The 15,592-nt window shown below is 37.6% G+C and overlaps 1 protein-coding gene across 13 annotated transcripts in view; it reads right to left on the minus strand.

Annotated features, from left to right (window-relative positions):
- The window catches only part of ROBO2 (roundabout guidance receptor 2), a 1,078,275-nt gene that overhangs the window by 68,347 nt on the left and 994,336 nt on the right, over positions 1 to 15,592 (minus strand). For all 13 annotated transcript variants that reach the window (XM_027692569.1, XM_027692568.1, XM_027692575.1 and 10 more), the window contains 3 exons: positions 12,654 to 12,775; positions 5,778 to 6,009; positions 19 to 143 (listed from right to left, as the gene is read on the minus strand). In XM_027692569.1, coding sequence (XP_027548370.1) covers positions 19 to 143; positions 5,778 to 6,009; positions 12,654 to 12,775 — 479 coding nt within the window. The remainder of the gene's footprint in view (positions 1 to 18; positions 144 to 5,777; positions 6,010 to 12,653; positions 12,776 to 15,592) is intronic.

Genomic DNA, 15,592 nt, shown 5'->3' on the forward strand with positions numbered 1-15,592 from the left:
ATTAGACATCGTTTCTACCTTATACTCCTGGATGACTCCATTTTGGTGATCTGGAGGGGGGGGATCCCAGGAGATGCTGATGCTCGTGCTGTTGTGGTTTCCAACTGTCAGGACAGTAACAGACTGAGGAGGGGCACTTGGAGCTACACCAAGGAGAGAGAACAAACAGAAGCGAGACATTAATCCATTTGCTAGAGCACGAATTCTGCTGAAACTCTGCAAGAGCAAGCAGGCAGTACAGAAAGTTCACACTCCCTGCAGGCCTAGGTATGCACATTTTGTTAGGCACTGTCAATTTTGAAAAATGCCTTTCTGGAGAGAAGCATAGAGCTGAATGACAATGTGGAATTTGTGGCAATGGAGAATCAATACAAATCACTCCTCATTTATTTATATTTAGCATTTCTTAATTTTGCATTGGAACTGGTCTCACTCTTGCCTTTGTTTCCCATAATAAACATGGATAGTTACATATATATCAACTAAGTCATGTGTGAAGCTGCTTCATCTGGCCTGAAAAGTGTTTTGTTCTTCTTTCTCCACATAACAATAATAATAGGATCATTTTTTGTTTCCTATTCATTCTTCAGGAAGACATTAACAGATTTAAACATAAAACCTTGCAGCTATAAAGTGGAAAAGGGTTAAAGTGTTCATGGCTTTACATCAAATGCCAATAGGGCAGGTGCTAAGTTAGGTCAGATATATACTTATGTCCTCTTTTTTCCCCTAGGCAAATTGCTTTCTCTTCAGAGTCCTGTTCAGTTCAACCATTCACAGCTGTTTGGCTGGTCACTGCATATCAAGGCCAATTCTACAAGACAATTGCTTACCAGCCCTCCTAGTTGTCTAGAAGTGTGAAAAAAAAAATCATAGTTGTTAGTGCTCAGGGCTATGCTGGCAAAGCCCCTGTTGCAGCTACACCAGCAGCAGGGTGGTTTTGTTGGCTCAGGATGTGTGGATTGGGAAGTGGAGCAGAAGTTCAGCTATGGAAAAGTCCCCTCTGTGAGCATCTGCTTCATCTCCACACGGGGTTCTCCCACCATAGCTACAGCTGCCAGTGCAGAGGGCTGGGAATATGGCCCTTCCCAGCCACTTAAAACCTCTTGCAGGTTTTAAACCCCCCTTGCCCTTCCCTTTCTTCCAGGTAAGTGTTGAAACTCCACCACAGTGCCAAGATAAGCCACTGAGGTCGAGTGTATTATATTAAGGTATGGTCCTTGGGGGGAAAAAGTTATTGATAGCAGCTGCTCTGAAATGGACCAAAAATCCAACTATTCCATTTATCCCAGTCCATCTACCTAGTCTTCAACAAAACTAATAGAAAGAGGCTAGGAAAGAGTGAACTAATCAAGTGAGTATATATTGATACCTCTCCAGGACAATTTTCCAATTCACAGAAGCCTGTTGCTTAGACACGTTCTGTTCCAGGATGATGTCTTTGTGTTCAATAACTGTTTATGGAATTTGTCTTCCGTGTATTTGTCATTGCCTTTTATATGATCTTAAAACATTTAATATGAAATATGAAGACTTATAGTAGACCTTGTACCAGAACCTAAAATATTTATCAGTCCCCCACCCCAACTTCAAACCTAGATAGCCCTCTGGTTTTGGGCATCTCACATCATGTGTTACAGCTCCCTGACTCCATTGCCCTGGTCTAGAGTGACTTCTTCACTGCTGAGCTCTGTGGCAACAGGGCTCTACTCTTATCTTTAACAGATATCCTGAGTGCATGACCATGCTTGGACCACGATTCTCAGAAAAGCCAAGACCCCTGGCATCCCTGTATTTAAGTCTGGTAGGTTTAACACAACTAAGCACAGCCACAGATATCAGAGGCACTCAAGTCTACTGAGCCAATTCAGATTTTCTTATTGTTCCCCATGACCTCTTTGAGACTGGCTGTGTTCCCACTTTGGAAGCTCCTCAGCGCTTGACCTGGCACAGGCTCAGGGAGCTGAGCTCAAATCTTTACCCTGATAACCCTGAAGAGTTGGAGTACTCTGTTGCAGGAAGGACATAACTTCAAACCAGGGTATCGGAGGTGGGGACAAGGGACTACACAAGATTATATCAGAAAAAGAAAATACTTTAGAGAAAACATAAAACCCATACTCCAGTCCCTGGAGGCTGCACATTTCAACAGCTACATTTTCAGATGCTGGTTCAGCTGCAAAGCTTGTAGAGCTTGGTATAGTCCTTGTGACCTTGCCTGATGCAGAGAAACAGTGCACTGGAGGGGAGAAATGGAGCTGTATTGTGGACAATTTGACTCTTAGCCAGCTCAAGTGGAGCACGGAAAGGTGGCCTTGGGCTACTCCTTGCAATCGTGTAAAGCATAAAATTGGGGAAGTTAATAGTTGCATTGTATGTTTTATGGCCAGGGAAATAATTTGCCACACAGTAAAACAATTAGCATTTTAAAAGTCTTCAAGATATTCAACAACAACAAAACCATGAATAAATGTATGTATGTGATATTAATTAGCATATTTTAAATGAAAATAAAAATCATAAAAATGGTAAAGCTTAACACTGTATAACTCATTTTTGTTTTTAAGTACAATGGAACTTAAGTACAGTGCTCAAATATATGCACTTTCATTACTCAAACAAAAAGGGCATTCAGAAACATAATTTCTTATATAGACATACCTGGGGGGATGGGGAGTGTGAATGCAAAGAAATGTAAAATGAATACCATACTCTAACATTTAAAGAAAAACATACTGTATTCATATATTTGTCTTTGCATTTAAATGCTGTGAATATTGTAATTAATATTCTACCAGTACATGGTGGGGTTTTTTTTGGAGGATATATGATAACTTGCAAGAAAAACTAAAACTGCAGCTGATGAATACAGCTGAAAATATCATTTTAAGAGCTGGACTAAGGTGAGGAGGAACTGACAGACAGCAGCTGATAAAAGCTAAGGAGACTTTCATTACCAACTATCTTATTTTTGTGGTGACAAACAAAAGGCTACTCCAAAAAGTTATTCCAAAAGAGATTTAAAACAGTGGATGCAATTGAAAAAAAAAGTCATCTGTCTCTAGAGCAAGTATGAAGGAAATACTGAAAGTGATAAAATAAAATATTTGATTTAGCTCCTCTTTGTATGTGTGTACACACGTATGTATATAATAGTTCTGCTTCCCCTCTCTGATAATATCACTCTGTAAGCTGGCACCATGATATAAATTAAGCCACTCGTCTGACACTGCTGCAGTTATTAAATAGATCACATTGAAAAATAACATTTTTAAAACCATTTTCTCATTTCCCTTGCTGCTGGCTTGTGGAGAACACCTTGCCTGCTTCTTGACAGGTCAATTATTCCAGTGCTCAGCTTCTTCTTACAGATATGAAAGAACCCAAATCGCTGCTCATCTTTTCCAGACGCAGCCAAACAGAATTCCATTTGTTACCTTCACAAGGCCAAAGAGGCAGGAGATGGATGGATACTGAACTGTGACAAATGTCTGATCTAGAGGAAAAGTCTAACTGCAGCAAAATTGATTTTTGGAGGTAGGCCTCAGACGTAACATCGCATGTAAAATTCAATCCAGCAGAAAGCTGCCACTACCTTTTGGTTGTACTTTGCCTTTATCAGGGCTATTTGTTTTGATATCACAAAAAACTTCCAACACGCGTATCACTCTTCCGAATTATTTTCTAAAAATAGTATAGCTGACATTTTTTAAAAGTCAAGCCTAAAAAAGCTCATTTTCGAAATGGAATCACAGGCGACACAGCAAGTGGGATACCTTTAAATAGACTGCCATCTTTCTTCAGTGGATGAGAAGCAAACCACTCTCATTAAACATTTAGTCAATGCTATTTTTGAAATACATGAACACCCATATAATTACAAGGATAACATGAAGAATTAAAGGAAATATCTGTAGAACTGCATCTACCGAATGCCTTAATTTTCTCATGGAAGTACTTAATTTTATCACCCAGAGAAGAGGAAAAATTTTTTACAGGGGCTGACATTTGTCAGGTGATAATACTACATGTTCTAGGCTGACGTTTTGTTGAGAAGAGATAGTTGTAAACAGACTCCTTGAAGGTTATATTAATCTACAAAGCAGATCCTTGGCTGTGAGTTATACATATCTGTGGGCATGAAATTTTTTTAAATCCTCACTATGTGGAAAGCTATTCCACACGAACAAAGTGTCCTTTAAGGTAGGAAATTACCTGACAGGCTCTGCTGGGAGCTGAGGTTTATAAAACAGAATGTCATTCCTCAAGTATTTTACAGAAATAGACAGGAGGTATAAAATCTTCTCTTTTTTTTCAGTAGTTCTTAATTTACCCTTAGCAAGAGACAGTTAGATGAAGCTAAATAAATATCAAAAATCAACTGAAATTGGACAAGAAGCAAATCTGCTAGTGAGAGGACAAAATCCTGCATTTTAACTCTAGGAAAGCAGTTTCACCTGTAGAATGCTTTTTTACAATTTTCTTTTCTTTTTTTTTTTAAAAAAAAAAAGCTTTGTTCAGACTGCTGCAAAGATATTCTTTACCAATTGATTTAGGATTTACTGTTTGAACAAAGAACTGGGAGCCATAAACTCCTTCCTACACACTCTTTTACATGTTGCAGTGCAGTGAATTTCTTCATCCATAACGTGCAAACTCCGACGAAGTCATCTTCAGGATTACTTACATGTTGGGCAATAATCATAACAAACCAAAGAGAAAAGTGAGTAATAAGCAAGTCTGTTCTAGAATTAAATAGTACTTGGCAATCAACACTAAATTAAACCTCAGGAGATCACTGTAAATGATTAAGATGCACCTTCAATAGGAAGGAAAGAGTGCACTCAGAACCCTTTGAAACCATATGAACATTTTGAAGCCTCACCAATATCTCTCCTGTTTTGAAAAAAAAACATAGAAATAAATTGGTGAAACAGAGAAAATAATTCTCATTGTTATGACCATCTTGCATTTACAGGAGATTCTCTGGGCAAAAGCTGCATTAGATAAGTAGAAAGACAGGTTTCTAAGAGAAAATTATTAAAATTAGTTATATCTCACCTCACTCCCTCTATTTTTCAAATCAAAATGAGCAGCCTTGGAGTTCATATGCTTTAGCAAAACTATATACCAGGCTATATACTACAGACACAAAAGCCTGAACAACTCAGTAGTGTAAACTGTTTACTATGTCTGAATTCTGCCTGTTTCAGAGAGGCTTGAAAGGTGCTTAAGGAAATCCTCCAAAGGGCTGAACAGTGCTAACAGAAACATTGAAGTGGCATCCCTTTGAGACTGGAGTTCCTTCAGACCAGTTAAATACGTGTCCTTCTCTACTCCTCATTTCCCAACCAACTGTTCATGTGCCTTATTATCCACTGAGAAAGGTGTGCTTAATATCAAACGCTCATCTGCAAAAGCTTCCATTTGTTTTTTTTTCAAAGTGCAGACCAAAGCCTTTTATTGCAGCAGCGGTGGTTATAAAAGAATGGCTGCAGCACACACTTTTTGGAAGACCCAAAGCCACCTGTGCATTAGAAGGATGTATCAACTAAAAGAATAAAAGACTGACCCGGTGCTTTCTCGCGGAACACTTAAAGCACAAAACTGAACATTATGTCAGATTCTTACCTCACCTGTGTATCTAACAAACAGAAATCACATGGAGGAAATAGAGCTGAACAAATGCACACACACCATAACCAAAATGGTCGCTCTTCTTTTCACCCTCAATGCTAGGTATGGAAGCCTGTTGCTTTTCTGGCTGTTTTACTAACCTTCCTCTGTGGTACGAGCAGATTTTGATTCACTGTCCATTCCTTGGAATTCATTGAAATAAGGGCGAACCTTAATTTCATAAGTGACCCCCTTCTTCAAGCTGACGAGGACAGCACTGCGCTCAGTGGGGACTTTGACCTCCAAATTCTGCCACACAGCTGGAGAAGGCAGGCCAGACGTTTGGCGATACATCACCCTGTAGCCCTGAATAAACTGGGACTGGCGGTCAACCTGGAAATGACATTAAATAATACAGCAATAAACATATTAAAATTAAAAAAGAAACAACCTGCATAAAAAGAAAACAAAACGTTTGCCTAGGATACTTTTGCCCTCATCAAAAAGAGAAAATTAACATTTGGTGCTGAATTTAATAATCAAACTGCCTTCTTGTAAGTCACTCTTGATTAATTGTCTGTAAAGTACATTTGTCTCACATTACTTGTTACAGAACATTTCTTTCTGCTTTGCTTTCTCCAGCTCTGTATATCATGGCAAATACCACCTAAAATCATAAAACAAGGCCCCACCCCTGCAACAAATCGTGAAAAGAAAACTTTGGCATAAGGTTTGCTGCGTGTAAACTTACTGAGCATGTCTTGGCTACTGATGTGCTGAAATATGAGAAGAAAAGAAAAACAAATTCTTCTCAGAAAAGGACAAGTCTTTGAAGATACGCTGTATGCTTACAGTTAGTCCACTACTTGGCTCACAGCTCATGGGATGCACAGGAAAATAAAATAAACATAAGACAGATGCAGAGAAAACAACTTCCAAAGACATGTGCTGTTTCTTGCATTCACAGTCTGAGCAGTCTCTTTGCATCCTGAGGTTGTGATGCTTTCAGGCCATCAGATGGAGATGGAATGTTGGTTTTGGTTTATATTTTATTTGTTGCTAGGCAAGCAGAATTCAAGATTGGACCATGCACAGAAGTTTAACAATTTTAACCTATCATAAATATAAATAGGATTTTTATTTGAAGAAAAACTTTACACGTGTTTTATCTTGGAGATGTTGCACGCATTTTTTATCTTGCAGGAAAAACGAAGAAGGCAAACCCCAGTGATTTTAGCTATTGTGATGCTTGGATTAATTTTGCCTGTAAAAAACAGTCAAAACAATTTGATGTATAAAACTAAACCAAATCCAGCTGCTTCTGTAGCCATCAAATAAAGAGCAAAGAAAGTACAGCACAAACAACAAGACTATACAGCTGGGTGTTTGGTAAACCTCTGGGTTATAACCAAGATTCAACAAGTAGCATATCTCTTATGTTCCTCTCAATTTGCTAGCTCAAAGATATTCCAAAATTAGAGATACATTTGTTTGACTTCTCTTAAGAATAAATGAATTTAAGGCTGAAAACACAAACCACAGTCTATTACGCTTCTCCTATAATCTTGTTACAGTTTATTGAGGCATTCAGAGGGGACACAGACTCTTAGACATTAAAAAGCAGGGCAAGCAAGAAGAAAGCTTTATTTATGAAAGCAAGGCAGAAATGTCTTTCATCAAAACTGTCACTGTTAAAAACCTTGCAACATATGTTACAACAACATTAAGCTTGCATTTTATAAACTTCTCTACGTTCACTTTAAGTGAATTTATGCACTGAAAGAGGGATATAACTCACAATAATAGCTTGTTAATACCGAAAGAATCAAGCTGTGTTTTTAAGAAGAACATTAAGCAGCTGTTTCCAGATGAAGGGAGTCTGTAAATCAGAGTAAATTGTTTTTATCCATGTTTGACTTTGATTAACTAAATGTTTTACGGACATAAAGACCTCTATGAACCCCGCGTTTACTACAAAATTCAGCAAAAATAACACTTTCGTGCACTTTGCAAAACGGATTCTTAACCTAAATTACAATATAGCGCTATGATGTTTAATAATCAAACATCGAGTTTGATTCTTGCCTAACTTCTGAGTTAGAAGCTACACTGAAAAACGGCATAACTTTCTTAGGACTTTCCATTTTTCCTTTGCTGTATGTTCCAGCTCTACTGACTGCTGCCTAGTGGAGAACAACTGGAAATTCAGAATTGACGAGGCTGAACACTGTGTGTTGCTACAAAACGGAATGGAAAGTGTTTTGTAAAGCACAAACACAAGTGCACCCACCAACTCACTGAGAAGAACTGGACCCCTACAGTATGGCTATAGTGTAACAATTTTAATTACATTACAGTTTTGTATCTATTTGTGTATAGGTAATATACAAATTGCCCATATACATATTTTCTTCTAAGTTCCTAACCTGAAAGACTAAACAATACAAGGATTATGAAAACAGGCACAACAAGGCTGACATGTTTAGGGGTGCTACAAACTAGCTTGATTTGGGGCTCACACAATTTTCACAGAGCTTTCAACTAGAAGTTAGATTACAACTGGGCTGAGTGACCTGCCTGAATTTCAGATTATTGACAGTGAGTTCACTCCACTGTTTATGTTTAGGGAGGGCACTGACAAAAGAAAATACTATGCATTTTTAATGTTTTCTATAAACATCCAGTTGCATTCAGAATCAAGGAGAGGATACTAAGCTCTGTCTCATGCCCAGTTAGTCTGAATGAACAGGGCCTTCTGTGAGGTCAAAATACTGGGAAACTGCTCTGAGGGCACTTACTTCACTTATTTAGAAAATAAGTGAAAAATTGCTCTTGAATAATTACATGGACTGACCAGAGACATTTGTGAGATGTAGGACAAGTATATTTCACATACACATACACTCATACGTCTGTACACGTATACATATATATATACACATATGCATATATATGTATATGTTTATATACTTGCACACACAAAGCTTGTGACTTAACAGTTTGCTGCATTTTTGTGGTAATTATGTGTCACGCCTACAGCAGGCCACTAAAAAGAAATCCTTATATGTTTAGCAATTAAGAAATTAATTCAACTATGTTGAGCATTAAATATCTCTGTAAGTTTGGTACATGTTCACACATAGGCAGAGTTGCAGAAACATGTGCTGTGACTTGATGAAAGAATGTAATACTTTTTAGGTATTCTCATTTCTCTCTTTTTTTTTTGCTAAGTGGTTGCCACTTGTACAAAGTGCTCAGCATTACTTCAGTGACTACAGGAACCCTCTGCATTGAAATACTGGGATCCGATAATATTTCTAGTCTTCCCGTGACACTTAAATACTCTTGAATTTGTACAAGCAGCAGTGATAGCAACTCAAAAGATCTGCAAGAGTTGCTGATCTAAAGACACACTTTCTCCCTCAAAGGACAGGAGGCAGAAAATGAAGGTGGCTCCTTAGAAGGCAGAAGAAAGAAGTTTATGGGTAGTTGCTACTCAGCACTGACCTAATGCTTTAAGGCAACCTACAAGTATAATTGGTCCTCTGTGCTCTTTCTCATTCCCTTTTATGATGAGTACATAGTGCAGGAGGTATCTACAAAGCCATTTCTGCAGAACAGAAAACTCATTTTCTCTGCATGTTCAAATCTGCACATGCCCCAGCAGAACACAAGACAGGTTCAATGGCTATTAGGTTGTTAAAAAGATGGCAAGAAACTCATAATGCAGATTATGCTACGAACATAAGCTCCTCCCAGGCAAACATGCTAATCTGCACTCTAAAGACATTTTGTAATATGCTCTGTAGCATGCAAATTTTTACCCCAAAACACCCTAAGAAATACTCTGCTCCCACAGCAATACCCACAGCAATTCTCCATCTGGGCAGAAAAAGCTTTCATGCTGTGCTGAACTCACTAGCATGGGCTCACAGTACTCTCTGGAAATTCAAACTGCACTAGCATTTATCTGTCCTACAGGAACAAGGCACAAAGGGATGATACACTGGAAGACAGTCTAATGGACTTGACTCTTGAAGCTTCCAGTGAAGTACATTCATTTAAGATCTACATCAAATTAAAAGACAAATGAAAATAAATTATCCTTCTGCCTGGTAGCCTCCGAGAAGGCAGTCAGGATTTCAAAGCAACAATTCTTTTGTCATATCGAAGAATTTATTTTTGTTCCTGCTTGTGCCACAGGGTTTCTTTCTAATGCAGGAAACATTTCATATCTGGTCACTAATGAAACTTTCAGTTTAATGCCCACCGAGGTTACAAGTGCTGAACCATAGCTAAGGTCAGCTAAAAAAACTGCTTGGAGTACACCATGTGCTCTTGCAATGCAAAATGTTTTGATAAAAGTAAAAATTCATTGCAATTAGCCATTTGATAACAGTGGGCATATCTGAATCCACAAGTCTCATCTGCAACAACTACCTCTGCACCTCACCTCTCTATGTGTAAAGTTAGGATAATGACACATTTTTACCATTGTGATGTTAAATTCAGTATTATTTGTGAAGCACACAAATGTTACGGTTGAGAGCATGACAGATAAGCAAGCATGTGAGACAAACTAATAATTTTTTATTCAATGAAAGGTTTCAATAGTATGAATTTAATAAGACCTGGCACCACACAGTGGATAAAGAAGATAAAAAGAAATGTTGAATAGCTCCATGAAGAAGAGATCCTGTATGTGACCAGATAATTACAGCTATATTTTAATATCTATACACAAGAGGAATAAATTTAAGCAACAGTGAAAACCTAACTTCTGACATTCCTCTTCCTTTTTTTTTTCTTTAACACTCACTTTGTAAGCCTGACCTTTCTTTAAAACAGATAAAATATGTGTGTATATGCCTGTGCATATTTTAAAATTGCAACAGAGTAGCAGGAAACTATTTTGGAAATTCTAAACTCAAATTTGAAAACAGAGAAAGCAAACCCAAAACCATCCCACAAAGGAGGAAGAAAGTGGTGTTAATTTGCTGTGTCAGGATGCCAGAAATTCACTAATCCAGGACATTCCTTGGCATTCATTCTTTGAATTGCAGAAAGTCAACACAAAGAGTCTTATGACTCTCATGGCACTTCTGTTCCTTTGTATGATAGCTACACTATCTAACCATTTTATATTATTAGTGTGGTCTTTATTCTCTGGATAGAGTGGGATTTTTTCCTAGAGACTATGGTTAATTAATTGGTTTTGTTCTGGTTGCTGGGTAGTTTCTAATTAGCTGCTTCAGAGATCTTTCTTTGTGTGTGTCTTCCCATGGGCAATTCCAAAATGCTTCTACAGAGGCCTGTGAGCTTGTCAGGTGGCATTGGGTCACTGCTTTGAGGATCTTCCCAATAAGCTGATATCCAGAGCATTCCCAACAATTTACCTTTACCTTACCATGTTTTCTTCACTCATTACTTGTTCAGTAGGGGCACCAAGAGACTCTTTTAGAGGAATATACATATGTATATACATGTACGTATGTATATATGTATGTATCTCCCCATATACATGCACACATAAATACATATACATCTATATTTCATTATAATATAATAGCATTGGTTACATGGTATAAAACTGAATTCTGTTTATACTGAAGGTTCCTTTTGTAGCATATGCTAAAGCAAGGGCCAGCCTATGAAACTGTATTTCTGAGAGCTGTCACAACCAGGAGAGGGCTTGAAGGAGCAGCACATGGATGTAACTCAAGTTTACAATTACTGGCTGCTAACATCCAGAGTTTCTAAACTACTGATCCATCTGTTTGGGCAAAAGGGTTTGCTACAAAGATTAGTCCTGGAGGTATGTAGCTGAAACAGAGAGCATTTTTAGAAAGGCAAGCTGCATATTGACATCATGGAAGGAAAACTGCAGTGACACATACTCTAAATAATCTTCTAAGAAAGACACATTTGTGGGTTTCTCTATTTATTCTAATCTGTACCCTGACCACTGAAATCTGTCAGAACAAGGATGGTGCATAAGCCCCCATAAATATGGCTGAGTTGTGCAAAAACAACAGTAATCCTTATAATACACCATCTATCACCACACTTCTTATCTCCTATTGCGTAATCCTCTGTACACATTAACCTCTTAGCAACATGACATGCAGAAGAAAACCCCTGAGTATTGTGAAAACCCCCTTAGCAGAATTCATCCTCTATAAAACAACAGTTTCAGTGATGTGCAGGGCAGTACTATTTCTCTCATTCTCCCACTCTTGGCTCTCCATCCTCTGGGGCAGACGCCCCAAGAGCAAAGCACTCTTTCTGGTGTGCAGTGCCCTGGGAACTCACTCTTTCTACTGTTACAAATCCTTTCCTTCAAGCCTCAGGAAGGGAAACATAGCATTTTGAAAGCCAAAACACTATATCAGAAATTCTACCCAGTAGTTTGACCCCTCAAATAGAAACGTTAAGTATTGCCAAAAAGTCTTCTATAATGAAAGGATGTTCAGATTGTGGGTAAAGATTATGCTAGAAAACCAGATGCTACACAGTGGATCAGGCCTTAGCACCATGTACTTCTGACTTCACTAAAAGTGCCCTATAGGAAAGCTATTTTTTTCATTTTTGGGTCACTAAATAATAGGGTATTGTCAGAGGTCCGTATGCCTTGAAGTGCAAAGTGCTTTTTCATACAGCAATTTCGTGTTCATATTTAACTTTGATTATTTTTCGACATGCAGAGTAATGAATCCACAGATCAATTATCCTCTAGATTTTGGTGTTAAGCATATTCATTTTTATCATATTTTTCTAGGCAGACAGACAACTCATATTGAGCAGAAGATGGAAGACATTGAACCTTGAAAGAGAAAATAAAAAGACTATTTCATTAACTTTCATATATATATGTGTGTGTGTGTTTATGTATATACACACCTGTAGAATGTTACTTTGTCAGAGCACTCACACTGGGGTAAAGAATGGAGTTTTTCTGGGTTGTAAAAAAACTGAAGGGATAAGGAGGCAAAATAGGCAAACTGCAAGTACTGTTAAGGTAATAACAGAGGCCTCACCGTCCAGGTGACTTGAACTGTCGTGGGTGTCAGCACAACAGGATTGTGCAGCCGTACAATGACGTCTCCCAGTTCTTTCTGGACTTGCCTGTGATCCACACCTTGTGCTGGTGGGCTGATATCTGCCAGGCACACACATGAAAGCATTATTTTAATGAGAAGAGCTATGTATGGCATCGATAAAAAGTACTGAATAGATTAATGACCTGATTTAAACATCCTTCATAGTTCTGTTTATTAAAACAATATAGCACTAAGGCTTAAATACGAACTCTAAAGAATATCAAGTAACGCAAGCAAACCATTCACCTTTAGCCACTTGGGAAATAATGAAATATAAATATCTTTAAATGAGTATTCAGACTAGATGGTAAAGTTTTCTCTGCTCTAGTAAGTGATGAGAGAGATGCAATGTTCACCAGTTCCAAAATACTCAGATAATAATAATGCTGCCTAGATGCCTGGAACCAAATTGGTTAGTATAACTTAAGAAAATGAACAGGTTTCGTTTTTTGGTTGTTTTTTTTTTTAATTTTCTTAGACCATACATGACATTAAGTCATTATATGTTTCTAATCTGTCACTAAGCTTCCCCTCCCCACACACCATGCACACAAGAAACCAAACACTAAAAATAACATTTTCCTCTGCAAAGCAAATTTTCCCTTTACAGACATAGATAATGAAATCTAGAGCAAATATGAAAAAAAACGAAAGAATTAATTTAGGAAGCCAAACTGATTTTGATCTAATAGAAGGCCAAAAAAAACAATCTACCAAAAAGAATTTTCTTTTCAAGATTATGTGCCCTTCAAAGTGTGTGGGGAAATTGTTTCTTCTAGTCAAAATCTGAAGCTATTTGGTAACTCGATATACACATATGGAGATTTGTGATTCCAACTGCAGCACCACATGTGGTCCCAATGCCTAGTCCTTAGGGATCACATTTGGGTTGTTGTGTTAAACTGAATGAAGGCTTATATCACCTCTGCTAAACTGCAAACAGAACATATGTGTCAGAAAATGGGGAAGGAGGTGGGCAGTGTGTCCTTTTTACACTTCACCAAAAGGAGAATGCTGGGCTACAGCTATCACCCAACTAATATATCACTGTAGCATGTCCCTTCCCTCCAACTTAGACAGAAATTAAGGGGGGATCTGGAACACAAGCACAGATTATATTCGAAAGGGCTTGACAAATTATGGTCATGCATCTGTGAATTCTGCTTGGTTGTCCCTTGGGATTCACTAGTCAAAGACAGTTCCCCACTTTCTGGATCAACATCATGTCCTTGTGAAGAGAATACATACAGAAAACTTTTTGCCCCTCTAATGGACTTAGATGTGGGAGCAGGCATCACGTGACTTCTTTTTATCTTCTAAATATTATTGAAAAGAAGTAATAGAGGTCTTAAAAATGAAATATTTAAATATAACAGTTGAGTTTGAATCACGACTCCAGATTTTGAAAGAAAAGAATTCTTGATGATCAATATTTCAGGCTCTTAATTCTTGATTGTTATGGGTTCTGAGTCACCAATAAACAATATCGCCACAGGCTTTTATTGATATTCAATTTACAATGGCTCCAAGGATCTCCAAAGGGAATAGAATCCAAATATGGATGTCAGTCAAGGAGCTTGTCTAGCAAATTATGTCTATTCAACACAACCAAGAAATAGAGAGATATTATAAAATGAATCTGTAACTGACAACAAGTCAGACTGGTCTACAGGGTGATAATTTATGCTGCTATCCACAAAAAGCTATGATCCCTGCTACAAAATACCTACATGGTTACTTTTTAGGTTAGGTTGCTCTGTGGTATACAACCAGCAAAGTACCTGTATTCCCTCAGAGGAAAGGACATTTCTACATAATATCTTTGTATGAATGGCATTTCATCATTTTATTGGGACATATGTCCAGGAGGGAATAACATGAACTCATAACAGTGAAAAATTAGTATTAAGATGTACATGTGGAATTCTGTTTTCTGATATGCACACTTGAAAACATATGCATGTGTGACACTCACAGAGTAATGTCTTGCCATTTTCACGTTTCTAGGAGGCTTCTGGTGGAAAAGGAGTTGATCTATCTCTAAGGATATCAACAAGCATTGGAATAATAAAATTGTGACTCAAGTAAAACTGGTTCAAGAAGCTCTATTCTGGTCACCATTAAGAGGGTTCTAAAATAAAATTGATTAGATGTTTTCTATAACCTCTCTTGTATCAGCTTCCAGGGGATGTACTATTAGTTGCTATTAATTTAAATTTCAGGGATAGGATTATTTATAGTTTCTTGAAAGTATTTTTTTAATATATGGTTTGGTCTATTAATAATCCAACAAGAAGTCAACTCCTTGGTCTATTAATAATCCAACAAGAAATCAGCTCCTTTCTTAGGGTAATTATGATTTCTCTGTCCTTTTTTGTTGTAAGTCATATAAGGTAAACCTATTGAAAGTACCTGATTGTCTACTTGTAGTCCACTCGGGAAAATATACATAAAATCTTGTTACTTGTATTTGCCATGCTTAAAACCAGGACATTAAATGCTCAGCTATTAAAGCTACCAGAGACACCTGTTGCAAATTATTATATAGCACTGCTATGGCTGCTTTGTTGTTTCTCCATGGCCACTGTGAATAGGCTTTCTACTGTGTGTCAGCTTCTTCTGTGAGCCTGAATTGAATTCAGGCATAATTAGAAATCACATCAAAACATTATGTTAATTTTCAATTGATTTTATGATTTAATTCTATTAAACTACAGGCTTGCAAAGAAGCTATAAATCCTGTACATGTCTGAGTGTGCTTGACTGCTAAACAGCTTCTGGAAATGGAAGCTGCAACACATGCTGTAGCTAATTAAAAGACATGTTTTTACTGAAATCAAATTGCTTGTCAGTATGTCAGGTAAAAAGTCTATACT

This window comes from Neopelma chrysocephalum, unplaced genomic scaffold, assembly GCF_003984885.1.
Source record: "Neopelma chrysocephalum unplaced genomic scaffold, ASM398488v2 Primary Assembly neopelma1_87, whole genome shotgun sequence".
Taxonomy (NCBI): Eukaryota; Metazoa; Chordata; class Aves; order Passeriformes; family Pipridae; genus Neopelma; species Neopelma chrysocephalum.